Raw genomic sequence first — 23,316 nt, forward strand, 5'->3', positions numbered from 1 at the left:
TGTTTGTATCCTTTGGATAAATACCCAGTAGTGCAATTGCTGGGTCATAGGGTAGTTCTATTTTTAACTTCTTGAGGAATCTCCATACTGTTTTCCAGAGTGGCTGTACCAGATTGGATTCCTACCAACAGTGTAAGAGGATTCCCCTTCCCCCCCCAAACTCACCAACATTTGTTGTTTCCTGTGTTGTTAATTTTAGCTATTCTGACAGGTGTGAAGTGGCATCTTATCATGGTTTTGATTTGTATTTCCCTGATGATGAGTGATGTTGGGCATCTTTTCATATGCCTGTTGGCCATCTGTATGTCTTCTTTGGAAAAATGTCTATTCATGTCTTCTGCCCATTTCTTAACTGGGTTACTTGTCTTTTGGGTGTTGCACTAAATAAGATCTTTATAGATCTTGGATTCTAGCCCTTTATCTGATATGTCATTTGCAAATATCTTCTCCCAATTCCATAGGTTGCCTTTTAGTTATGTTGACTATTTCCTTTTTATCTTGAGGAAGTCCCAATAATTCATTTTTGCTTTTGTTTCCCTTGCCTTTGAAGACATGTCTAGCAAGTCGCTGTGGCCAAGGTCAAAGAGGTTGCTGCCTGTGTTCTCCTCTAGAATTTTGATGGATTCCTGTCTCACATTTAGGTCTTTCATCCATTTATCTTTGTGATTGGTGCAAGAAAATGGTCCAGTTTCATTCTTCTACATGTGGCGATCCAATTTTCCCAACACGATTTGTTGAAGAGACTGTCCTTTTTCCATTGGATATTCTCTCCTGCTTTGTCAAAGATTAGTTGACCATAGAATTGAGGGTCCATTTCTGGGCTCTCTATTCTATTCCACTATGTGTCCGTTTTTGTGCCAGTACCATACTGTCTTGATGATGACAGCTTTGTTACAAAGCTTGAAGTCCAGCATTGTGATGCCACCAGCTTTGGTTTTCTTTTCAACATTCCTCTGGCTATTCGGAGTCTTTTCTGGTTCCAGACAAATTTTAGGATCATTTGTTCCAGCTCTGTGAAAAATGTTGATGGCATTTTGATAGGGATGGCATTGAATGTGTAGATTGCTCTGGGTAGCACAGACATTTGAACAATATTTATTCTTCCAATCCATGAGCATGGTATGTTTTCCCATTTCTTTGTGTCTTCCTCAAGTTCCTTAGTAAGTGTTCTGTAATTTTTAGAGTACAGATACTTTACCTCTTTGATTAGGTTTGTTCGTGGGTATCTTACGGTTTTTGGTGCAATTGTAAATGGGATCAATTCCTTAATTTCTCTTTCTTCTGTCTCATTGTTAGTGTATAGAAATGCAACTGATTTCTGTGCATTGATTTTATATCCTGCCATTTGCTGAATTTCTGTATGAATTCTAGCAATTTTAGGGTGGAGTCTTTTGTGTTTTCCACATAAAGTATCATGTCATCTGCGAAGAGTGAGAGTTTGACTTTTTTGCCAATTTGAATGCCTTTTATTTCTTTTTGTTGTTTGATTGCTGAGGCTAGACCTTTTAGTACTATGTTGAACAACAGTGGTAAGAGTGGGCATCCCTGTCGTCTTCCTGACCTTAGAGGAAAAGCTCTGTTTTTCCCCATTGAGAATGATAGTTACTGGGGCCTTTCATATATGGCTTTTATGATATTAAGGTATGTTCCCTCTATCCCTACACTGTGGAGAGTTTTAATTAAGAAAGAATGCTGTATTTTGTCAAATGCTTTTTTCTGCATCAATTGAGAGGATCATATGGTTCTTGTCCTTTCTCTTATTAATGTGATGTATCACACTGATTGATTTGCGAATGTTGAACCACCCTTGCAACCCAGGAATAAATCCCACTTGGTCGTGGTGAATAATCCTTTTAATGTACTGTTGAATCTTTTTTTAAAAATTTTTTATTGTTATGTTAATCACCATACATTACATCATTAGTTTTAGATGCAGTGTTCCATGATTCATTGTTTGTGCATAACACCCAGTGCTCCATGCAGAATGTGCCCTCCTCAATACCCACCACCAGGCTAACCCATCCTCCCACCCCCCTCCCCTCTAGAACCCTGTTTGTTTTTCAGAGTCCATCGTCTCTCATGGTTCGTCTCCCCCTCTGATTTCCCTCCCTTCATTCTTCCCCTCCTGTTATCTTCTTCTTCTTCTTTTTTTTTTCTTAACATATATTGCATTATTTGTTTCTGGGCTAGTATCTTGGTGAGAATTTTGGCATCCATGTCATCAGGGATATTGGTCCATAATTCTCCTTTTTGGTGGGGTCTCTGTCTGGTTTGGGGATCAAGGTAATGGTGGCCTAATAGGACAAGTTTGGAAGTTTTCCCTCCATTTCTATTTTTTGAAACAGCTTCAAAAGAATAGACATTAGTTCTTCTTTAAATGTTTGGTAGAATTCCCCTGTGAAGCCATCCAGCCCTGGACTCTTGTTTGTTGGGAGATTTTTGATTACTGCTTCAATTTTGTTACTGGTTATGGGTCTGTTCAGGTTTTCTATTTCTTCCTATTTCAGTTTTGATACTTTATGAGTTTCTAGGAATGTATCCATTTCTTCCAGATTGCTTAATTCGTTGGCATATAGTTGCTCAGAATATATTCTTAAAATTGTTTGTATTTCCTTTGTGTTGGTTTTGATCTCTCCTCTTTCATTCATGATTTTATTAATTTGGGTCCTTTCTCTTTTCTCTTTGATAAGTCTGGCCAGGGGTTTATCAATCTGATTCATTCTTTCAAAGAACCAGCTTCTAGTTTCGTTGATCTGTTCTACTGTTCTTTTGGTTTCTATTTCATTGGTTTCTGCTCTAATCTCTATTATTTTTCATCTCCTGCTTGGTTTAGGCTTTATTGCTATTCTTTTTCCAGCTCCTTTAGGTGTAAGGTTAGCTTGTGTATTTGAGACTTTTCCAGTTTCTTGAGACAGGCTTGTATTGCTATGTACTTCCCTCTTAGGACCGCCTTTGCTGTATCCCAAAGGTTTTGAACAGTTGTGTTTTCATTTTCATTTGTTTCCATGAATTTTTTAAATTCTTCTTTAATTTCCTGGTTAACCCATTCATTCTTTAGTAGGATGCTCTTTAACCTCCAAGTATTTGAGTTCCTTCCAAATTTCCTCCTGTGATTGAGTTCAAGTTTCAAAGCATTGTGGTCTGAAAATATGCAGGGAATAATCCCAATTTTTTGGTACTTGGTTGAAACCTGATTTGTGACTCAGTATGTGATCTATTCTGGAGAATGTTCCATGTGGACTCAAGAAGAATGTGTATTCTGTTGCTTTAGGATGGAGTGCTCTGTATATATCTGTGAAGTCCACCTGGTCCAGTGTGTCATTAAAAGCCCTTGTTTCCTTGTTGATTTTCTGCTTAGACAATCTGTCCATTGCTGTGAGTGGGGTGTTAAAGTCCCCTACTATTTTGTATTATTATCAATGTGTTTCTTTAATTTGGTTATTAATTGGTTTATATAACTGGCTGCTCCCAAGTTAGGAGCATAAATATTTATAATTACTAGACCTTCTTGTTGGAAAAACCCTTTAGGCATGATATAGTATTCCTCTTCATCCCTTACTATAGTCTTTGGTTTAAAATTTATTTTGTCTGAGATGAGGATTGCTATTCCAGCTTCTTTTGATGTCCATTAACATGATAACTGGTTCTCACCCCCTCACTTTCAATCTGGAGGTGTCTTTGGGTCTAAGATGAGTCTCTTGTAGACAGCATATGGATGGGTCTTGTTTTTTTATCCAATCCGATACCCTGTGTCTTTTGGAGCATTTAGCCCATTTACATTCGAGCAACTATTAAAAGATATGAATTTAGTGCCATTGTATTACCTGTAAAGTCACTGTTTCTTTATATTGTCTCTTTTCCCTTCTGGTCTATGTTACTTTTGGGCTTTCTCTTCACTTACAGGATCCCCTTTAATATTCTTTACAGGGATGTTTTAGTGATCACAAATTCTTTTAGTTATCTCTCCTTCCATTCTGAATGACAGCCTTGCTGGATAAAGTATTCTTGGCTGCATGTTTTTCTCATTTAGTACCCTGAATAGATCATGCCAGCCCTTTCTTGCCTGTCAGATCTCTGTGGACAGGTCTGCTACCAGTCTAATATTTCTACCCTTGTAGATTAAGGATCTCTTGTCTCAAGCTGCTTTCAGGTTTTTTTCTTTATTTCTGAAATTTGCAAGCTTCACTATTATATGTTGGGGTGTTGATCTATTTTTTTTTTTTGAGGGCGTTCTCTGTGCCTCCTTGACTTGAATGCCTGTTTCTTTCCCCAGATTAGGGAAGTTCTCAGCTATGATTTGTTCAAATATACCTTTTGTCCCTCTCTCTTTTTTCTTCCTCTGGGACCACAATTATTCTAATATTGTTTCGCTTTATGGTATCACTGATTTCTTGAAGCCTCGCCTCATGATGCGTTAGTTGTTTTTCTCTCTTTACCTCAGCTTCCTTCCTTTCCATCATTTTTTCTTCTATGTCACTGACTCTTCTGCCTCATTTGCCCTAGCCATTAGAGCATCCACTTTAGACTGCACCTCAGTTAAAACATTTTTAATTTCAGCCTGATTAGATTTTAGTTCTTTTAATTCCACACTAAGGGATTCTTTAGTATTGTTTATGCTTTTTTCAAGCCCAGCTAGTATCTTTATAATCATTATTCTAAATTCTAGGTCCAACATTTTATTTATATCCATATTGATTAAATCTATGGCAGAGAGTATTATCTCTGGTTCTTTCTCTTGTTGTGAATTTCCCCTTCTAGTCATTTTGTCCAGAGAAGAATAGATGAACGAGATAACAAAATAAAAAATATCAACCACGACCCCAGTGAAGTATACACTAGACAAATCTGAAGATATCAGAAACCAAAAAAAAAAAAAAAAAAGAAAGAAAGAAAAAAGGGAAGAGGGGGAAGAGAATATAATCTAACAGACACTAGATCCCAAAATAGTAAAGAAATAAAAACATATATATATACAAAAATAAAATTGAATACAGTGAAAGGAAGCCAAAAATGAAGAACATATCTACAAAATATAAATGTAAAAATGAAAATTTAAAAAAAAAAGACTTAAAAAAAGAGCTGATACAGTAAGATGCTAGTTGAAAAGGAAAAAAAAAGAGAAAGAAATTTTTAAACTGAAAGAATCATGAGACAAAACCTCAAATTCTATATGCTATTTTCCCCTAGCTCCCAGGAGTTTTTCAGTTCTGTGTGATCCATAAACTTGGTATTAGCCTGATGTTCCTGTTGGTCTTCAGGAGGAGGGGCCTGTTGCACTGATTCTCAGGTGTCTTTGCCTGGGCAGAGTTGCACCACCCCTTGTCAGGGGGCCGGGTGCAGTGTAAACTGCTTCAGGTTGCTCTACATGGCTTTTTTTCTCTGAAGGCTTTTCACACTGCTTTAGAGGATGAAAAAAAATGGCAGCACCCCAATCTCCAGCCCCAGACCTGAACAGTTGTGGCCCCCACTCTTGAGTGCACCCTCAGGGAGAAACAGTCAATCACTTCTGTGTGCACCAAACTCTGCAGACTCCTGTGGTGCACACCTGCACCAATCCTCCCTGGGGAGGCGGGGGGGGGGGTTCACCATGGCTCCACTGCTTGCTGGGCCCCATTCTTGGAGTGATCACCAGATCATGCGCACACCTGCACCATTCCTCCCGGGGGAAGGAGCAGGGTCTCACAGTGGTTCTGCCACTTGCTGGGCCCCTGCTGGAGAGTGGTCCCCAAATCCTGCCATGGTTCGTAGTTTATGGCAAATGGAGCTGAGAGGCCACTCCAAGTCTTGCTGATTGTAGCTGGCTCCCTGCTCCAATGCTTGGAAACTCTGCCACACTCAGGCATCCCCTTTCTTTCTGTTACCCCAGGGATCCTGAGACGACACTGTTCACCTAGGATTCTGCCCCACTTTGCCACCTGAGCACCTTTCAGGCAGGAATGTCCCTCACAGGAGCAGACTTCTAGAAGTCCTGATTTTGAGCTCAGCTGCTGTATCACTTTCCAATGCTGACTTATGGAGGCTCCCTTATCCCACAGTTTATCTTCTAATATATTGCCTCAGATCCATTTCTCCACACCTCCTACCTTGTGGAAAGTGGTCACTTTTCTATTTATGAATTGCAGCAATTCTTTTCTTAGATTTCAGGTTCAATTCACAGATGTTCAGAATGATTTGATAGATATCTAGATGAATTTAAGGACCAGATGAAATGAGGGTCTCCTACTCTTCTTCCATCTTTCCTCCTCCTCAATATCTTTACTTCTTATAGTTCTATACAGGTTTTCTATTACTTCTTGAGTAACTTCCAGTAGTTGTCTCTTGCTAATAATTTGCCCACTTCATTCAGGTTACCTAATTTAGTGACATAATCATTGATAGTATTCCCTCATGATCTTTTTAAAATTTTTGTTAGGTCAATAGTGATGTTCCCCCTGTCATTCCTGATTTTAGTAATCTTAGTCTTCTTTCCTTTACTCTTGGTCAAACGGAAGATTTGTCAATTTTGTTTTCTTTTTTTTTCTTTCTTTTTTCCCTTTCCTTTCTTTTTCCTTCTTTCTTTTTCTTCCTTCCTTCCTCTCTTTCTTTCTTTCGTTTTTTGTTTTTGTTTGTTTTTTACTGTGAAGTAATGGCATACATTATCCATTACGGAGACTTTTCCTTTTCTTAAAGGTTCTTTTTCTCTCATAACCCTTGGGACTCACTTCCATGGTTTGTCTAACAAGTTCTGGGAGTGAATTTCCCCGTGCTACTCTTTATTTCCCTTGTCATCAAATGTTCACTTACATCTTTATGTTTTGGGCAAGTTATTGATCATCAAATTATATTTTCTGATCTTTATAAAAGGATAATTTAAATTAACCTCTTTGCATATTCCACAGTCTTGTGGAGTGGGGGGGGGGGCCTATGGAGTGGGGCTCAATATATTACCAACATTTTAATTTTTTTTAACCAGTGGCTGTTAGGTATTTGTTGATCTTTTCAAAGAAGATACTTTTGATTTGTTGATTCTTTGTTGTTTTCTGTTCTTCATTTCATTTTTTTTCCACTGAAATATTTGTTTCCTTTTGTTTGCTTTGGGTTTAATTTGTTCTTCTTTTCCTAGTATTTTAAGGTAGAAGTTTAAGTTATTGACTTGCAATCTTTCTTCATTTTTAACATAAGTCAATAAATATTTCATAAATTTTCTGAATGGTCTGGAACAACTAGATTGATTGACACTGGAAAAGTGAGGAAGCTTCACACTTAGGAGGAGAAAGGTCTCAAAGGACAGGGGCCAGTGAGATAAAAGGCAGTACAAGTCTAGGGGCACCTGGGTGGCTCAGTCAGTTAAGCAGCTGCCTTGGCTCAGGTCATGATCTCAGGGCCCTGGGATCGAGCCCTGCATCAGGCTCTCTGCTCAGTGGGGAGCTTCCTTCTCCCTCTCCCTCTGCATGCCACTCTCCCTACTTGTGCTCTCTCTCTCTCTCAAATAAATAAAATAAATTAAAAAAATATATTTAAAAGGCACTACAAGTCTAAATTTCTAGAGATGTGGGGGAAAGATGCCATAACATCACAAGAGGAACTCTCAAAAGAAGAATGGTTGCAGAGGGTGTTGTAGGAAGTGTTGCTGCAGGTGGTTTGGGTTTTTTGTTTGTTTGTATTTGAGAACTTTAACAAGAATTCAACTGCCTTTCCATTTCTTTCCAAAATCAGGCTTGTGTCTCTTTCACTTTTCCTCTATGGTTTTTTAAACTTATTTCTAAATAAGTAATTTTTTAAAAAGATTTTATTTATTTATTTGTCAGAGAGAGAGAGAGCACACAAGCAGGGGAAGTGGCAGGCTCCCCACTGAGCAAGGAGCCTGATGTGGGACTTGATCCCAGGACCCTGGAATCATGACCTGATCCAAAGGCAGATGCTTAACTGAGCCACCCAGGCATCCCTCTAAATAAGTAATATATGCTCGTAGTGAAAGCACTGGAAAATACAGGAGAGTATAAGGAAGAAAATGAAATTCATGAATAACCCTCCCTAGATTTTCATTCTCATCTTTTTAATATGCATAATCCACAATCACTTACCCTCATTTTAAAATTCAAAATGTTATGAAAACTGAAAATTTTGCACAAAATCATTGTAGTGACAAAAATTGACCTGACTGGGTATGAGGCTATTTATAGACTTTATTTATCCCTAACTCTATGAATATTAATACTCTTACCTGCAGTATATTATATAACATATGAAATATTACCTTTCTAAAAGCTGGAATATTCTGATTTCTGAAACATATCTGGCCCCAAGGGTTTTGAGTAAGGGATTGTAGACCCACCTGCATTAAAAATTATCTACCTATCTACGTATTTTATATATATACATATACTCATTTATGTTATTTTAAATCTCTCCTTCTTAACAGTATATTTTGAGCATATTACTGTCATTAAATATTATTGGAAAAGTTTTTAATGGTGGCACAATATTCCATCATGTTGATGCATCCTTGTTCATTCAATCCTTTTGTATATTTAAGACATTTTCATTTTCTCAGTATTATAAATAGTGCCAGATGAAACATTTTTGTATATAAATCTTGATATGTATCTCTTGATATGTTCTTAGAAGAAATTCATACATATAGAATAGTTAAGACAAAGCACACAAATATTTTAGATTTGTGATATATATATATATATATATCACATATATATATATATATATATATATATATATATATATTAAAAAGGACTGCCAGTGTCTCCAGCTGAAATGGAATGCTGTCATTCCCAGCCCACATATCTATCCTCTTTTATGCTTTATTAATGCTGCTTTGACATATAGAAGCTTCAAAACTTCATCCAGTCAAACTACCTGCCTTGGTTTTGGAGTCTGGTATTATGATTAAGAAAATCTTAGCTGGGCACCTGGGTGGCTCAGATGGTTAAGCGTCTGCCTTCGGCTCGGGTCATGATCCCAGGGTCCTGGGATCGAGTCCCGCATCAGGCTCCCTGCTCCTTGGGAGCCTGCTTCTCCCTCTGTTTCTCTCTCTCTCTCTGTCTATCATGAATAAATAAATAAAATCTTTAAAAAAAAAAAAAAGAAAATCTTAGCTACCCCAATAGTATCAACATATTCTTTTTTTTTCTTTTATAGCTTAATTAATCTAGACTTTACTTTGGAGTTTAAAGTGAGATAAAATTCTTACTTTTTCCTAAAGTTAACCAGCTATCCTAATAATGCTTATTGACTAATCCATTTTTCCTCCATTGATTTGAAATGTGAATCTTATCATAGACTCAGCTATTATAGATAGTAGAGCCTAATTTGAGGCCTTTCATTTTGCTTGATTGATCTGTTTATCTACTCTGAGCCAGTTCCACACTGACTAAATTATTGCCATTTGATAAAGGTTTACAAATCTGGTGGTGCTTGCTCCCCATTATTCTTTTTCCTTTTCAAAGCTTTCTTGGTTATTCTTGTCCATTTCTTGTTCTAGATGATCTAAGATCCCTCTACTATCCAATCAGAACAGAAAATATAGTTGGAATTTCAATTAGACTTGCATTCAATTTATAGATTAATTTAGAGACTATTGACATCTTTACAATATTGAATCTTTACACTGGGAATGTGGTTTAACTCTCCATTATTTCTATCCTACTTTTATGCCTCTAAGAAAGTTTTATAGTTTTCTTCTAATAGGTATTTTAAAAAATCATTTCTCAGTTTTATTTTTATTGCTATGATGAATGGAATCTTAACATTTTATTTTACAAGAATGCTCCATTAATTTTTTATATATTTATTTTGTGACCAGCCACCTTACCAAACTGTCCCGTTAAATCTAATAGTTTTTCAGTTGATTCATTTGCTTTTAGTTACACAATTACATTGCCTGAGAGTAATGATGATTTTTGTCCCTCCTTTCCAGTACTTATATCTTTTATTTATGGTTCTTACAATATATTAGCTACATCTTCCACAACAATGCCAAATAATAGTGGTGATAGCAGATATCTTTATCTTATTTCTGACTTTAATGTGTCTAGTTGGTTACCAGTAAGTAAAATGTTGATCTCTGAAGTTCATATTCACTACTATATTAAAATATTCTTCTGTTTCAACTTCTTAGGAGTCAAATACAAATGCCGAATTTTTATAAAATGCCTTTTTAGCATTTATCAAGGTAATAATATGATAGTCTAAAGGAAAAGCATTTTACGTATTGTTGTGATGAGATTTCTTAACTCTATATCTTCTTATATTCATCTATGCATTTCTACTTGGTCAAGGCAAATTATTACTTTTTATGCATGTTATTTTTTTAATGCTATAATGATTTCTTCTTGTTTGCATTTTAGTCAAGATCCTTACATTTATATTGATAAGTAGGATCAATCTGTAGTTTTCTTTCTTTTATGAAGTTACTATCTTGTCTGTTTATATTGATAATGCTATTGTCTTAAAATAAAGAGGAAAATATATCCTCTTTCTCCTTGTCCTGAAATGGAATAAAACATGAAATTTTTAAAGGATTTACTAAAAATATCATCCAAGCCCAGGGCCTTTGCTGATGTCATAATTTAAAAACTTCTAATTTTTCTCATCTTGATTATTTGTGTGTTCAGGTTTTTCTATCTTTTCTGAAAACATTTTGTAAATTTGTATTTTTTTTTTTACAAACTTGTCAATTTTAATGATAGTTTAAAGGTTATTACCATAACTATATACTACTCTCTTACTTAAATTTTTTCATCTGTATATGTTTTTATACCCATTTTCTCATTCCTTCTTCTGTATATTTGTGGGTTTGTATTTTACTTGTTCCCTTTCATTTGTGTTTGGATTCTATTTTCAAACCCCTCCTTCCTCTGGGACCCCCTTTCTCCCTTATCCAGGCTCTGGTAGGGTTCTCATGCTAAAGCCATCTGTCTCTTCTCCCTTTTGACCAGGCACCCAGTGCTTCTGGGCAGAATTTATCTGCTCCAAATCTCTCACTGCAGAGTCTGACAGGCACCTGATAATATCCATAGTGATAAGTTTTTATTTTCTTTTTAAGATTTATTTATTTATTTATTTGAGAGAGAGAGAATGAGAGAGAGAGCACATGAGAGGGGGGAGGGTCAGAGGGAGAAGCAGACTCCCTGCCGAGCAGGGAGCCCGATGCGGGACTCAATCCAGGGACTCCGGGATCATGACCTGAGCCGAAGGCAGTCGCTTAACCAACTGAGCCACCCAGGCGCCCAAGTTTTTATTTTCTTACAAAAATATATTTGACTTGGGCCCATCCCTCAATTGGCTGTCTGGTGACTGGTTAATTCATCCAGTGAAGGTAGTGAGAGGGAATGAAAGAGCACACCACTGTAGGGGATTTGGAAGCCCTGAGATAAGGCCTGACCTTATTTGTCCCCCCTAAGACCTGCCCCCAACTAGCTGTCTGACCTGATCTTCAGACCCAGCAAGATTTCCAGCCTATTTACCTTGAGCATTCTATGATTATCTATTATCCAATTACCCAATAAAATATTTGTGGTAGAGACCAGATTAATATGTTATTCTGTCTATATAATAGTTTCATTTTCACAGCTATTTCAGGGATTTTTTTTTAATCCAAAGCAGTGAAGAGCATGAGAATTTCTAGCATTCTTTTTTTTTTTTTTTTTTAAAGATTTTATTTATTTATTTGAGAGAGAGAGACTGAGAGAGAGAGAGCACATGAGAGGGGGGAGGGTCAGAGGGAGAAGCAGACTCCCTGCCGAGCAGGGAGCCCGATGCGGGACTCGATCCAGGGACTCCAGGATCATGACCTGAGCCGAAGGCAGTCGCTTAACCAACTGAGCCACCCAGGCGCCCCGAGAATTTCTAGCATTCTTAAGAATTATTCAGCAAAGAGTTCTTTATAAAATTCGTTGGGTCCTTCAGGATCAGATCTACTCTGTTTTAGCATCCTAATAAAATAACCAATAGAAACTTGAACAATTGTTGGAAAAACTAAAGTCATAACAAGAAATGAAAATCACCAAATTGCCAAGCAAATAGTATGATAACATGTAATAACACTAAATGTAATAGCACAACTCCAGCCTTATGTATTCATTTAATGTCATGGTTATAATTTCTCCCCATGGAGACCTTGAATTTCTTAATTCTATTCTTAAACTCTTGTCCTAGACAATAGCACGATTTTCAGGTAACATCTGACATTGGAATTCTAGTTGGAAATACACCCATCTTCTAGGAAGAATATCTCCTCCTAAGAAATGACCCCCCTCTAACTCCACACATTGGGTTCCTGCTATGAACCCATCTCTGCAACAGCAGTTCATTGATTGGTCCAGGAAGGAGCACATGACCAAAGCAAAACCAATGAATTTCTTCCCTTGATATTTGGACTTCAGACCAAGAGAGTAAGGGGACTTTCCCTGAGCGTGCTGAACTTACTGAACATGTAAGCAGTGAAGCTCACGAGCCACCAGAGACCAAGAGTTCTGTCACATGGAGATTGGCTCATAGTAAGACAGGAAAAAGAAACCCATAAGCAGAGAGAAGTGGGGCAGCTGGAGAAAGCAATGGGACAAAACTCCATAGAGGAATACATCTGAGGGAGATTTGTAAACTACAGGGCTGCAAGAGAGGCATCACTCTTAGACCAATGAAAATGACTGGCGTGTTGCCGTAAATAGCAGAGCAACACAGCCTACATTAAAGGTGGCTAATGAGACTTAATCAGGGACAGTTGCTATTAGAAGCTGGGAGCTCTTTATATTAGGTATCAGTGTTTAGACTGAAGAAAGTGACCATTCAAACACGGATCCATACAGAACATAGAAGGATGTGGTGACAATAGAGCAAAGTCAAGATGAGGAAAGAGGGAATGAACATAGACAATGCTACCCTAAGCTAATGGTTTACAGTAATTTCTTTGTGCAGGACACATGGTGAATACTCGGAGAGGAATGAATTGATTTTATATCATGTCATATTAACATAATAATGAACTCAATGTAAGTTTTATTTCATAGTGTAGGTTTAGTTATTCATAATCAATCACTTTAATAATCTTCATAAAGCCATAAATGAGTTAACCCAATAAGGTATAGTTACAGAGATCTGAATCTGAAAGATACCAAATGGCAATTCCAAACACATTCTGATGTCCAGAGTATGAAGAGCAGATAAACAGCCCTCCTACAAACAGCCATCCTATAAAAGGGTGGCTCACTCTTACCAAGATGTGTTCTGCATCATACAGATCCTTGACTCAGTAACTGCTCTCACCACTTATGTGTTTCTAACTCCTTGCCCTGCCTCCTCCCCCTGGGGCAACTTTCCTTCTACCGCCTACCATCCCACCTGGTGAAATTTTATCTATTTTTTAGATTCTACTCAAAATATCATCACTGTGATGCTTTCCTCAGCACCCCTTGCAGTCTGAGTAGCTCTGAATCTTGTAGTCTGGTGTGTCTGGGTAACTCCTACAGCATAGTCACAATTACATGCTTACATGTCTGTCTTTCCCAGCTATGTTGTAGTCATCTCTGTACTTCTTGAATCTAGCTTGCTGCCTGTACTAAAGGGTTATTGAATGAATAAATCCCTCAGTGGAATATTACTCAGCCATCAGAAAGGATGAATACCCACCATTTACATCAACATAGATAGAACTGGAGGGATTATGCTAAGTGAAATAAGTCAATCAGAGAAAGACAATTATCATATGATTTCACTCATACGTGGAATATAAGAAATAGCACAGAGGATCATAGGGGAAGGGAGGGAAAGCTGAATGGGAAGAAATCAGGGACGGAGACAAACCGTGAGAGACTCTTGACTCTGGGAAACAAACTGAGGGTTGCCAAAGGGCAGGTGGTGGGGGATAGGGTACCTGGGTGATGGACATTAAAAGGGGCACGTGATGTAATGAGCACTGGGTGTTATATGCAACTAATGAATCTATTGAACACTATATCAAAAACTAATGAGGTACTCTATGTTAGCTAATTGAATTTAAATTTTAAAAAAAGTTGCATTAAAAAAAAAGAATGAATAAGTCCCTAATTACTGTGCGTCACAGTGGTTATAGTTTTTTAATTTGTGACCAAATAGACTTTTGTGCAATTTTATATGGACATGGCAATACGCCATTCAATGAACGTATGTTCATTCTTGCTAGTCTGCTATCCATTTGCTATGTTCCTCTGCTCACAACTTAAAAAAAAAAAAATAACAAAAATAACAAGTGTGTTCTTCTCTGCACAAAGGTATCTGTATCATACCCACCCACACTCTAGGAGATTTAAAAAGGGGGAAAGAGTTTAATATTTTTTCTAACTCAGTTTTGTAGATATACTTCTAAGATTCAGTTATGAAATTATGAAAGGCAAGGTTTGAGACAAAAATATGGAAGCTTTGCTAAATTGCATAGATTTCTGATCATACCCAGCTTCAGTTTCTTGGCCAATGCATCAATTTGAATTGTGGGATCAGATCCCATGGACAGGAAACATATCAAAGGTGTCCGTGTATCACTTTCTTCCCAAGTTTTCTCCAGATTTAAGATAACTGGTTCTGTGTACTTCTCCTCCAAAGAATCTGCAATATACTTTCTTGCTTGAAAAACAGTACGGTCTGGACACCAAGACCTAGAAATGAATACAAGTTAGAGGGAAAAATTCAGTGTGTTCATTTTTTATTCTATTTAATTCTAAGCATGTAAAGAACATATTTAATTAGCAAAGGACAAAAAGGTAATCCTCCCTTTTGCAGGTCTGTGAAAGGATGGGAAGGTTTTCCATCCCTGGATGAATATAAATTTAATCATGTGGTTTTGGTATGAGGCACTGGCAAGAAATAGGGGAGAGCCGGTAACAACAGAGTCTGTTGCCAGTCCGGAAGGAAACTTAGAAGCCAGCTGATCCAATCATCTCATTTTCAGAAAGACCAATTACTCTGAAGCTTTAATTAGTTATTTTTTTAAATCACATCAATGATGGGGCACCTGGGTAGCTCAGTTGGTTAAGTGTCTGACTCTTGATTTCGGCTCAGGTCATGATCTCAGGATTGTGAGGTCAAGCCCTGCATTGAGAATCTCTCCCTCCCTTTCCCTCTGCCCCTCCCCCACCTGGCTCCCATGCACATGCTCTCTCTCTCTAAACATAAATAAATATTTTTTAAAAATCACATCACTGATTATCTCCAGTCCCTGAAGCTATCACCTTCAGGTAAGCAATTCCTCATTCAGACCAATCCACAGGAGCACATTCATTCTTTGACAAATATTTATCATGTGCCAACGACACATCAGGCCCCACTTTAGGTGTGGGGACTCAGCAGGACACAAGGGGAGGTGTCCTCTACCAGCTCCTGAACGTGATGGGAGCCAACCTGCTGCCCACTCGGAAGCTCTGCAGTCTTCAGGGGGAGAATTAAAGTGTCAAAGTTGTCAAAAGGAGGTTGATCAGCAAGCACGTATTCAGTACCATCTGTGTAGCCCACACTGTATGGTAGGTTCTATACACAGCAACAGATCAAATAAATCTCATTTGGTATTTGATATTTTAGATCACAGACAAGCTCTATGGATTCTTATTTGCTAGTAGATTATATTATTTGTTTGACATGGGTTCAATTTCTAGACAATAGATAAAAGATAGACACATCTATTCCAGTGAAAACAAGTAGCCCTGGAGTGACTCAGTCAGTTAAGCCTCTGACTCTTGGTTTCGGCTCAGGTCATGATCTCAGGTTGTGAGGTAGAACCCCATGTTAGGCTCCGTGCTTGGCATGGAGTCTGCTTGAGATTCTCTCTCCCTCTGCCCCTCCTGCTCATGCTCTCTCTCTCTCTGAAATAAATAAATCTTAAAAAAAACAAGTAGCCCTTTCATATTCTGTACATCATGAGGTCACCACTGCTGACCACTCTGATGACCCTCAAAGAGTGGACAACATCCAGAAAACAACTTGTTCTAAGAAATACAAGCTCAGGTGTATAATATTAGGAAGACAAACTACTCCAAAATCATCCTACATCTTTTTGTTGTTCTTTTTGTGGTCCCATCTACTCCCCCGCTCCACCCTCCTGCCTTGCCCATCAATCACACACACACACACACACACACACACACACACACACACACACACACCTCTACCTTCCCATATAGAAGCCTTCTCTGAGCTCCTGGATATTTAGAAAACATGAAAAGTGAGAAGGAAAAGAAAAGAAAAGGAAGAATTTTCTTCCTTAACATCAATTTCAAAATTTTCTTCTACTTTTAATAGCCACAACAGCATTTATACATTTCAATAGGCAGTTCTTGCCTTTTTTCTCAGGTAAAATTGAATTTTAGCTTATAGACTAATTGCCTGGCAACTCTCTGAGGTCTAATTTTTTTTAAGAAGTAAATTCAACAATAAATGATTCACTCAATGGTAAATGATGAACAAAGGGAATATCAAAGGCATATTTTTCATGTTTTTTGCTCAAAGCATCACCATTTTATTTGCTTGTCAAGGAACTAAGGAATTGCCATCCCAAACGGCAATTTGGAAGCACACACATTTATAATAACCACTGGGACACAGTGAAGTAAACTCACAGAGGTAAGATCTGTAATTTGACAATATGATGAGTGATGTTTCTAGGTCTGATAATACCTATTCTCACCTGATAAGTAAAAGTTTGCGGCAAGTATCCAGTGAATCATTATATCCATCAGGGATAATTTCTTCCTCTGGAGCATCTTTATCAAACCAGCTTTTCCATCCCTTCTCATTACGAGATATCTAAAATAAATAAGCCAATTAGCAAGCCATAGGACTATATGCAATTGGAATATACTGGAGAGAATTCTGAGTAACCTTAGGGGGTCATTCTTTATAGGCAAACAGTTTTTCAAACATAACCACACAGTTGACTTTTTTTTTCCTCCAGAATCAGTGACTTAAAGAACGTGGATGTTACTATTCCCTTTCAGCTTTTCCATTGTTTTTCTATATTATTCACTGAAATTAAGACTGTGTATCAATTACACCAAATGATCAGGCAGGAAAAAACACAGACCAGGCGTTTACAACCTGCCAATATGATTGGCAATTTGGACCAGGTGATTTTGGGGGAGCAGTCCTGTGCACTGTAGGATTGTTAGCAGCATCTCTGGCCTCTACTTACTAGATGCCGGTAGCACCCCTGTCACCAACTCATGACAATGAAAAATGTCTCCAGACATTGTCAAATGCTCTCTTGGTTGAAAACCACTGATATAGACCATTCTGATAACCAAATCTCTAAATGTTGACCTCTACTTAAAATAGTGATAGATGACAAAAATCTAAACTTTTATTTTCTTAGCGATTCCCTGCCTTCAGACCCTAAACCTAAGAATAAAAGAAGTCTCTATTGTATATATGAACCACATCTTTATCCATTCACCTGTTGAAGGGCATCTCAGCTCCTTCCACAGTTTGGCTATTGCAGACATTGCCGCTATGAACGTTGGGGTGCATATGGCCCTTCTTTTCACTACATCTGTGTCTTTGGGGTAAATACCCAGCAGTGCAATGGAATATTACTTGGCCATCAGAAAGGATGAATACCTACCATTTGCATCAACATGGATGGATCTGGAGGGGATTATGTTAAGTGAAATAAGTCAAGGAGAGGAAGACAATTATCATATGGTTCCACTCATATGTGGAACATAAGGAATAGCATGGAGGACATTAGAAGGAAGGGAAAACTGAAGGGGGGGGAAATCAGAGGGGGAGACGAACCATGAGAGACTATGGACTCTGGGAAACAAATTGAGGGTTCTAGAGGGGAGGGGGGTTCAGGGGATGGGTTAGCCCGGTGATGGGTATTAAGGAGGGCACATACTGCATGGAGCACTGGGTGTTATATGCAAACAATGAATCATGGATCACTACATCAAAAACTAACGATGCACTCTATGGTCACTAACATAACATTAAAAAAAAAGAAGAAGAAGAAGAAGAAGAAGAAGTCTCTCCAAGAGCTAGTCTCGAATACCTGTTCTCTCAGAAGCATGGAAAGAAACGCCAGTTTTCAGACGCATTAAAAGGCACTCCCTGAAGCCCCAGTCATGACAAAACTAATTACAAAAACAAAAGATTGGTTGAGTCCGATGCTGCCCCTCAGCAACAAGCAGGCTGGATTATTGAGACAGTGTTTTGTAAGCATGTTTTCAAAGCCGTGGTCAGCATTAAAGATGAAGAGCAAATGCGAATGGAGCAGGTCCTATGGGCCAGACTCGAGGATTGTACTTTTACCTGCATTATCCTCGTTTTTCATAGAGACCCTGGGAGGTTAAATAACTGCCCCAAAGTCCATACCATGCAAACAATTCATCATAGAGGATCCAGGCTGGGTGCAAATGAAGAGCAAAACCATTGCTCTGGACCTCAGTTACAGTTTTGTCCCCCTGGGGCACCAAGAGAAGGAGGAGCATTTCTGAAACGTTTCACAACTGTCTTCTTTCTCCTGCACTGGCTCCCCCACACTGACCTTGACCACTCCCAAAGAATCCGCCTGCCACACTTGGAGCCCATCCCCCCACTGCTCCGGCACCTGTGCATTACCCACAGGGTCCCCTGCGGGCCTCCTCTGGCCCCGAGGCTAGACAGGATGCACAGGAAGTAAGAAGGTGTTGGTTTCCAGCTTCCTGGCCTTACATCTGCTCATTTTGACTCTACTCAATAGAGCGTCCCGGGCAAGTCGCATCTGCCAGGGGCAATGGGATCTCCTCCAGCCCCTTGCTGCTTACCTCCACTTCCCACTCCTTTTCCTGGCCCTGTTAGCAACACCACTTCCAGGGGCTGAACAGTTCAGCCTGAGATGTCAAAGCAGGCCAGCTGCTGTTGGAGGCTACTCTTGTTTCAGTTCCTGACACCCACCCTTTCAGCTAGGGATGGATCCCCTTCTCCTTCTGCCCTTTTTTCCCAGAGACGCCAAACCGATGGCCACCTGATGGCGGGTCCCAGGAACTTCTGCAACTTTCCTGAGAATGACCACTCCCCCTCACTTCTGGTCCATCCCATGGTGAGTTGGAGATAAGTAACTCCTAATGTCAGGGATAGAGCTGAAAGTCAGATTACAGCGTAACCATTTAGTGGCTGTGCAGCCTGGGGCAAGTACTTAACCTCTTTGAATCTCCATTTTCTCATCTATAAAGTGGGGCCAATAATACTTCCCCCTGGCATGGTTATAGTTGTTGCAAAGTACTTATCCTGTTGTTAAGCAGTAGCAGCTACCAGATTCTAGCCCGCAGGTAATTAAATTCTGATTAACAGAGGCAAACGATAATGCCTAGCCCAGTATCAATACAACCCATCAGCAGAAGGCACAAAGTGTTGAGTGATTTTCCCAGTGGCGCTCTAAGGTCTCCCTTACCAGTCTCCTGCCAGATGCAGACCACCTTATTTCTTCCCAAAGTATTTGTCTGGGCTTGGAGGACTCATACAGAACAAAGCTTACCATCCACCACAGACGGGAGCCAGGGACTCCGACCCAGCCATGGCTGAATACGTAAAGCATCTCTGTAATGGGGGCGCCTGGGTGGCTCAGTTGGTTAAGTGACTGCTTTCCACTCAGGTCATGATCCTGGAGTCCCAGGATCGAGTCCCGCATCGGGCTCCCTGCTCAGCGGGGAGTCTGCTTCTCCCTCTGACCCTCCCCCTTCTCATGCTCTCTCTCTCATTCTCTCTCTCTCAAATAAATAAATAAAATCTTCTAAAAAAAAAATCTCCGAAATGTTTCAGAAATGCTGCTGAACGGGCACACCTAGTGTATGCTGGGCAGGGGGTAGGTGTGTGTGAAGGGGAGGGAATCATGTGACGACAAGGTGAGGTCTCTGCCAACTTGTAGTCGACCCGTTGCCCCAGTTGTCCATCACCAGCAACCCCCAAAAAGCTGATTTTCGGCATCTGACGCTGGGAAACTGCAGGCCTGCATCAGTGACAGGTGGCTATCACCAACACACCTCAGAAATGAACAATTATCTTTATGCTGAGTTGCACAATTGTTGTCCAGTGAGAACTGAATCAACAACTAATCCCCAATAACACATTTACATTTTCAAATAAGAAAAGCAACGGGTGAATCAGGACCTGTTTCACCATTATCCTTCACCCTTTTAGATTTTCACCAGGAAAATGACTGCTTTTTTTAAAAGACCCCAGCCTCTTAATTTGCCTCAAATTCAAATCTGCACAATTTATTTAATCAGAAGCAGCAGTAAAAATGTAAAAACATAGTCTACAATAAAACAGTCTACAATAAAAGGGTCCACCCACCGGTTCTGATTCTGACAGCTTGAGTTAAGCAGGCTTATAAATGACCCACGTGCACCACACAGAAGGAAAAGGCAGTCACCTGCACCTATGACAAGGCTCCTTCTGATACTCTGCATCCAAAATTGCCCACAGAGAGCTTAGTGCCCTAAAGCGACACTATTGCATTGAGTCTTTTGGGTGAAGGAATTGTCACCAGGAGGCCCCAATTAAAATGGCCCAGGTATGTTTGGGTTTACAGATCTGGACTTTTTTCTCCAGCCCTCGTTACCTGGTTCATAATTTCTGCAAACTGTGGAAGTTTACTCAGCTCTACAAGATTCAGCCAGGTCATATCCAGGATCCAGCGAAATGGCTTGGGAGGGCAGGCTTTCAGATCCAGAGCTGCTCCCCCTGGGGAAAGGCATTGGTGGGAATCAGGTCAGCCTGTGCCTCATTTTTAGACATTTATTTTCCAAATAACAGAAGCGAGGTAACCATATTACAGAGAAAATGGGAAAATTGGAAAATAATCATGACAGAAAATGTGGCTATCTTTTTTAGGTCCATTTCCTTCAAGTCTTCGTGTTTTATTTTCTGATTTATACCATCTTATAAAATACAGATAGCAGCTCCTTGTCATTTCTCCCTGCACAGAATTTTTCTCAGGTGGTTGCAGTTGTTTGCGTTTTTACCGTTTTTTTTTTTTTTTTAAACAATCAATTTCATGAAACTTACAATTTTGATATCAATGAATAGCTTGACCTTTTCACGTGTGATTTTAAAAATCATGTCTTAGCCCTCACTCCTCCAGAAATTTGATACTCAATACTCTTTTTCACCAGGTCAAAAAGATGGATAGATGGAGGGTGGGAGAGATATAATACTCTGTGGGTTTTTAAGGGAGTAACTCGTGTTCAGATCATTTATTCACTTATTTATTCAACAAATATTTATTGAGCACCCTCTGCATTATCAGCATATTCCAGGCACTGGGGATAAAGCAGAGAAAACCACACAAGGCCTCTGCTCTTACGGACTGTAGAGGAGAGCGTGAATTACAGCGTTGGATCACATTTTGAAGCAAATCACAAATCAAATACCCAATGGGACAATCTTCCACCGAGACATATAATTATATGTACAGCTTCAAAATTCCTCTATTGCATGTCTTCAGTAACGTTTTATCAGCTGTTGTTTAATTCAGATGTGTGCAAAACAGTGATTCTGCACTTCTAAATCCTATAATCCTCCTGAAGAACTCATCAAATGCCACCACTTCACATATCAACCCTTGGGCAAAAGAGGGGGCGGAGTGGACTGCAGTAGGGGTTGCTCTCCCTCTAGCACCTTCCTGAGAAGGTGAATGAGCTGAAGTATTCTTGTAAATCCCCTAGCGCCACCTCTGGGTCCTCCACTCTGAGCGCCACCACACCTTTAGAACAGGTAAAACTTCCTCTTGACACCCCGCCCTTTGCTACCTTGGCAGGGAAGAGAAAGCCATCCTCTCGCACTGTTTCTGCCAGTACCGAGTTTACTGAAGGAGAAGCCACCACTGGAGAGTATCATCTGTAGACTCAAGGGACGCTGCTTCTCTAACTTAGAGACAAATGCATTTTCTTCTGGGTTCTTTCCAAAAGAAATGTTTTCATGTGACTGTAAGTCTCAAAGACATCAGGAGAAGACATTAAAGCCACGAGTGTTTTGAAAGATTCTGGTGCCCCTCCACGAACCCAGAACAATCACGGCCCACTCTCCTCCCCACGATATTCTCGCTCTGCCACTTGCTAGCTGCCTAAACACAGACAAAGAACTTAATTTTTCTCCACTTCCTCTTCTGTCAAATGGGTGTAATAACAGACTCAACCAGATTGGTTGTGAAGATTCAATAAATTCATGTATGTAGGAAGCTCAGAACAGTCTTGGCCCATAGTGAGAGCTACGTAATCATTAGCTGTTATTTTGACATGAATTCTCTGTTTTGGAAGGCTCAGGTCCAATCCAATCTGGAAGGCAAGAGCAGACCCCCTAATGTGTCTTTTTGTCCATGGTTGATGACAAAAGAAAGATGATATCTTTCTAAAATAACCAGGCAGGGAAAATAGTTCTATCAATTACTCTATAACACAGGATTGTCCCTGGTATCTATTTCATTTTTCAAAGTGTTCTGACATTCTCAGTTGAAGAAGAAAGTCAAAGTCACCTTCCAAATACTGCAGAAAACAAGTAGGAATTGACACAAAGGGACAGTCATTCCTAGGAGATCAAATATTTCTGCTATGATAAATAAGTCTTTCTTCTTTCCCTCTTAAGTACTGAGTTAAAAATGATAAAAAAAAAAATATCAAAGATCTAAGGGCTATATTTGTTAACTTTGTAAAAAAACACTGAAAACAAAATCATAAATCATTTTTTATAAAAATAATCTGGTTAAAAAGTAAGCCAGTTCAGAACAAATACAAACCATACAATAAACCAATTTTATTTTGGTTTTTGTTTTTCAAAAAAAAAAAACAAAACAAAACCTCTTTCACTGCTGAGCTGATTGTACTTCTGTTGACAACCTATCATACAATCCCAAATTAATCTTTTTAAAGCACTGCTCTGTTCATGCTACTTCCCTGCTCATAAAACATTCGATGGCTTCCTATCGCCAACTGAATTAAATCCAAACTCTTCTCACCAGCTCTCCTGTGCAATCCGACTCTCCCTGACACTACAGCTTTATGAAGTGGGGTTACAGACGTGCCCCTCACCACAACCCAGGTGCACAGCCTTTGTGCTTTTTCTGTGACCACTCCCATCCTCCTCACAAATTCCCTCCTCACTATGTTTCTCGGTCTCCTCTGATTTACATCCCTTCTCTCAATCCAGTCTCCTTCAGGTAAGGGCTCCATCCTTCAGGTGGGCGAGGGGACAGGCGAGTGGGATGGCATTGCGTTGTAATGGGGAGGATGCCTCAGATCTGCATGCTGCCCTCCAATCTCTGCCACAGGCTGGGATCCCTGTACTTCGTCCTCGGCGCTGTGACGAATCCTGTCTGACCTACAG

The 23,316-nt window shown here is 39.4% G+C and overlaps 1 protein-coding gene across 1 annotated transcript in view; it reads right to left on the reverse strand.

The window, feature by feature from the left end:
• The window catches only part of DNAH8 (dynein axonemal heavy chain 8), a 385,593-nt gene that overhangs the window by 80,708 nt on the left and 281,569 nt on the right, over positions 1 to 23,316 (reverse strand). The window contains exons 79-81 of the mRNA XM_021684619.2: positions 20,558 to 20,679; positions 16,646 to 16,764; positions 14,422 to 14,624 (exon numbers count right to left, since the gene is read on the reverse strand). Of these exons, the coding sequence (XP_021540294.2) occupies positions 14,422 to 14,624; positions 16,646 to 16,764; positions 20,558 to 20,679 (444 nt within the window). The remainder of the gene's footprint in view (positions 1 to 14,421; positions 14,625 to 16,645; positions 16,765 to 20,557; positions 20,680 to 23,316) is intronic.

Source organism: Neomonachus schauinslandi, chromosome 8 (assembly GCF_002201575.2).
Source record: "Neomonachus schauinslandi chromosome 8, ASM220157v2, whole genome shotgun sequence".
NCBI classification, from domain to species: domain Eukaryota; kingdom Metazoa; phylum Chordata; class Mammalia; order Carnivora; family Phocidae; genus Neomonachus; species Neomonachus schauinslandi.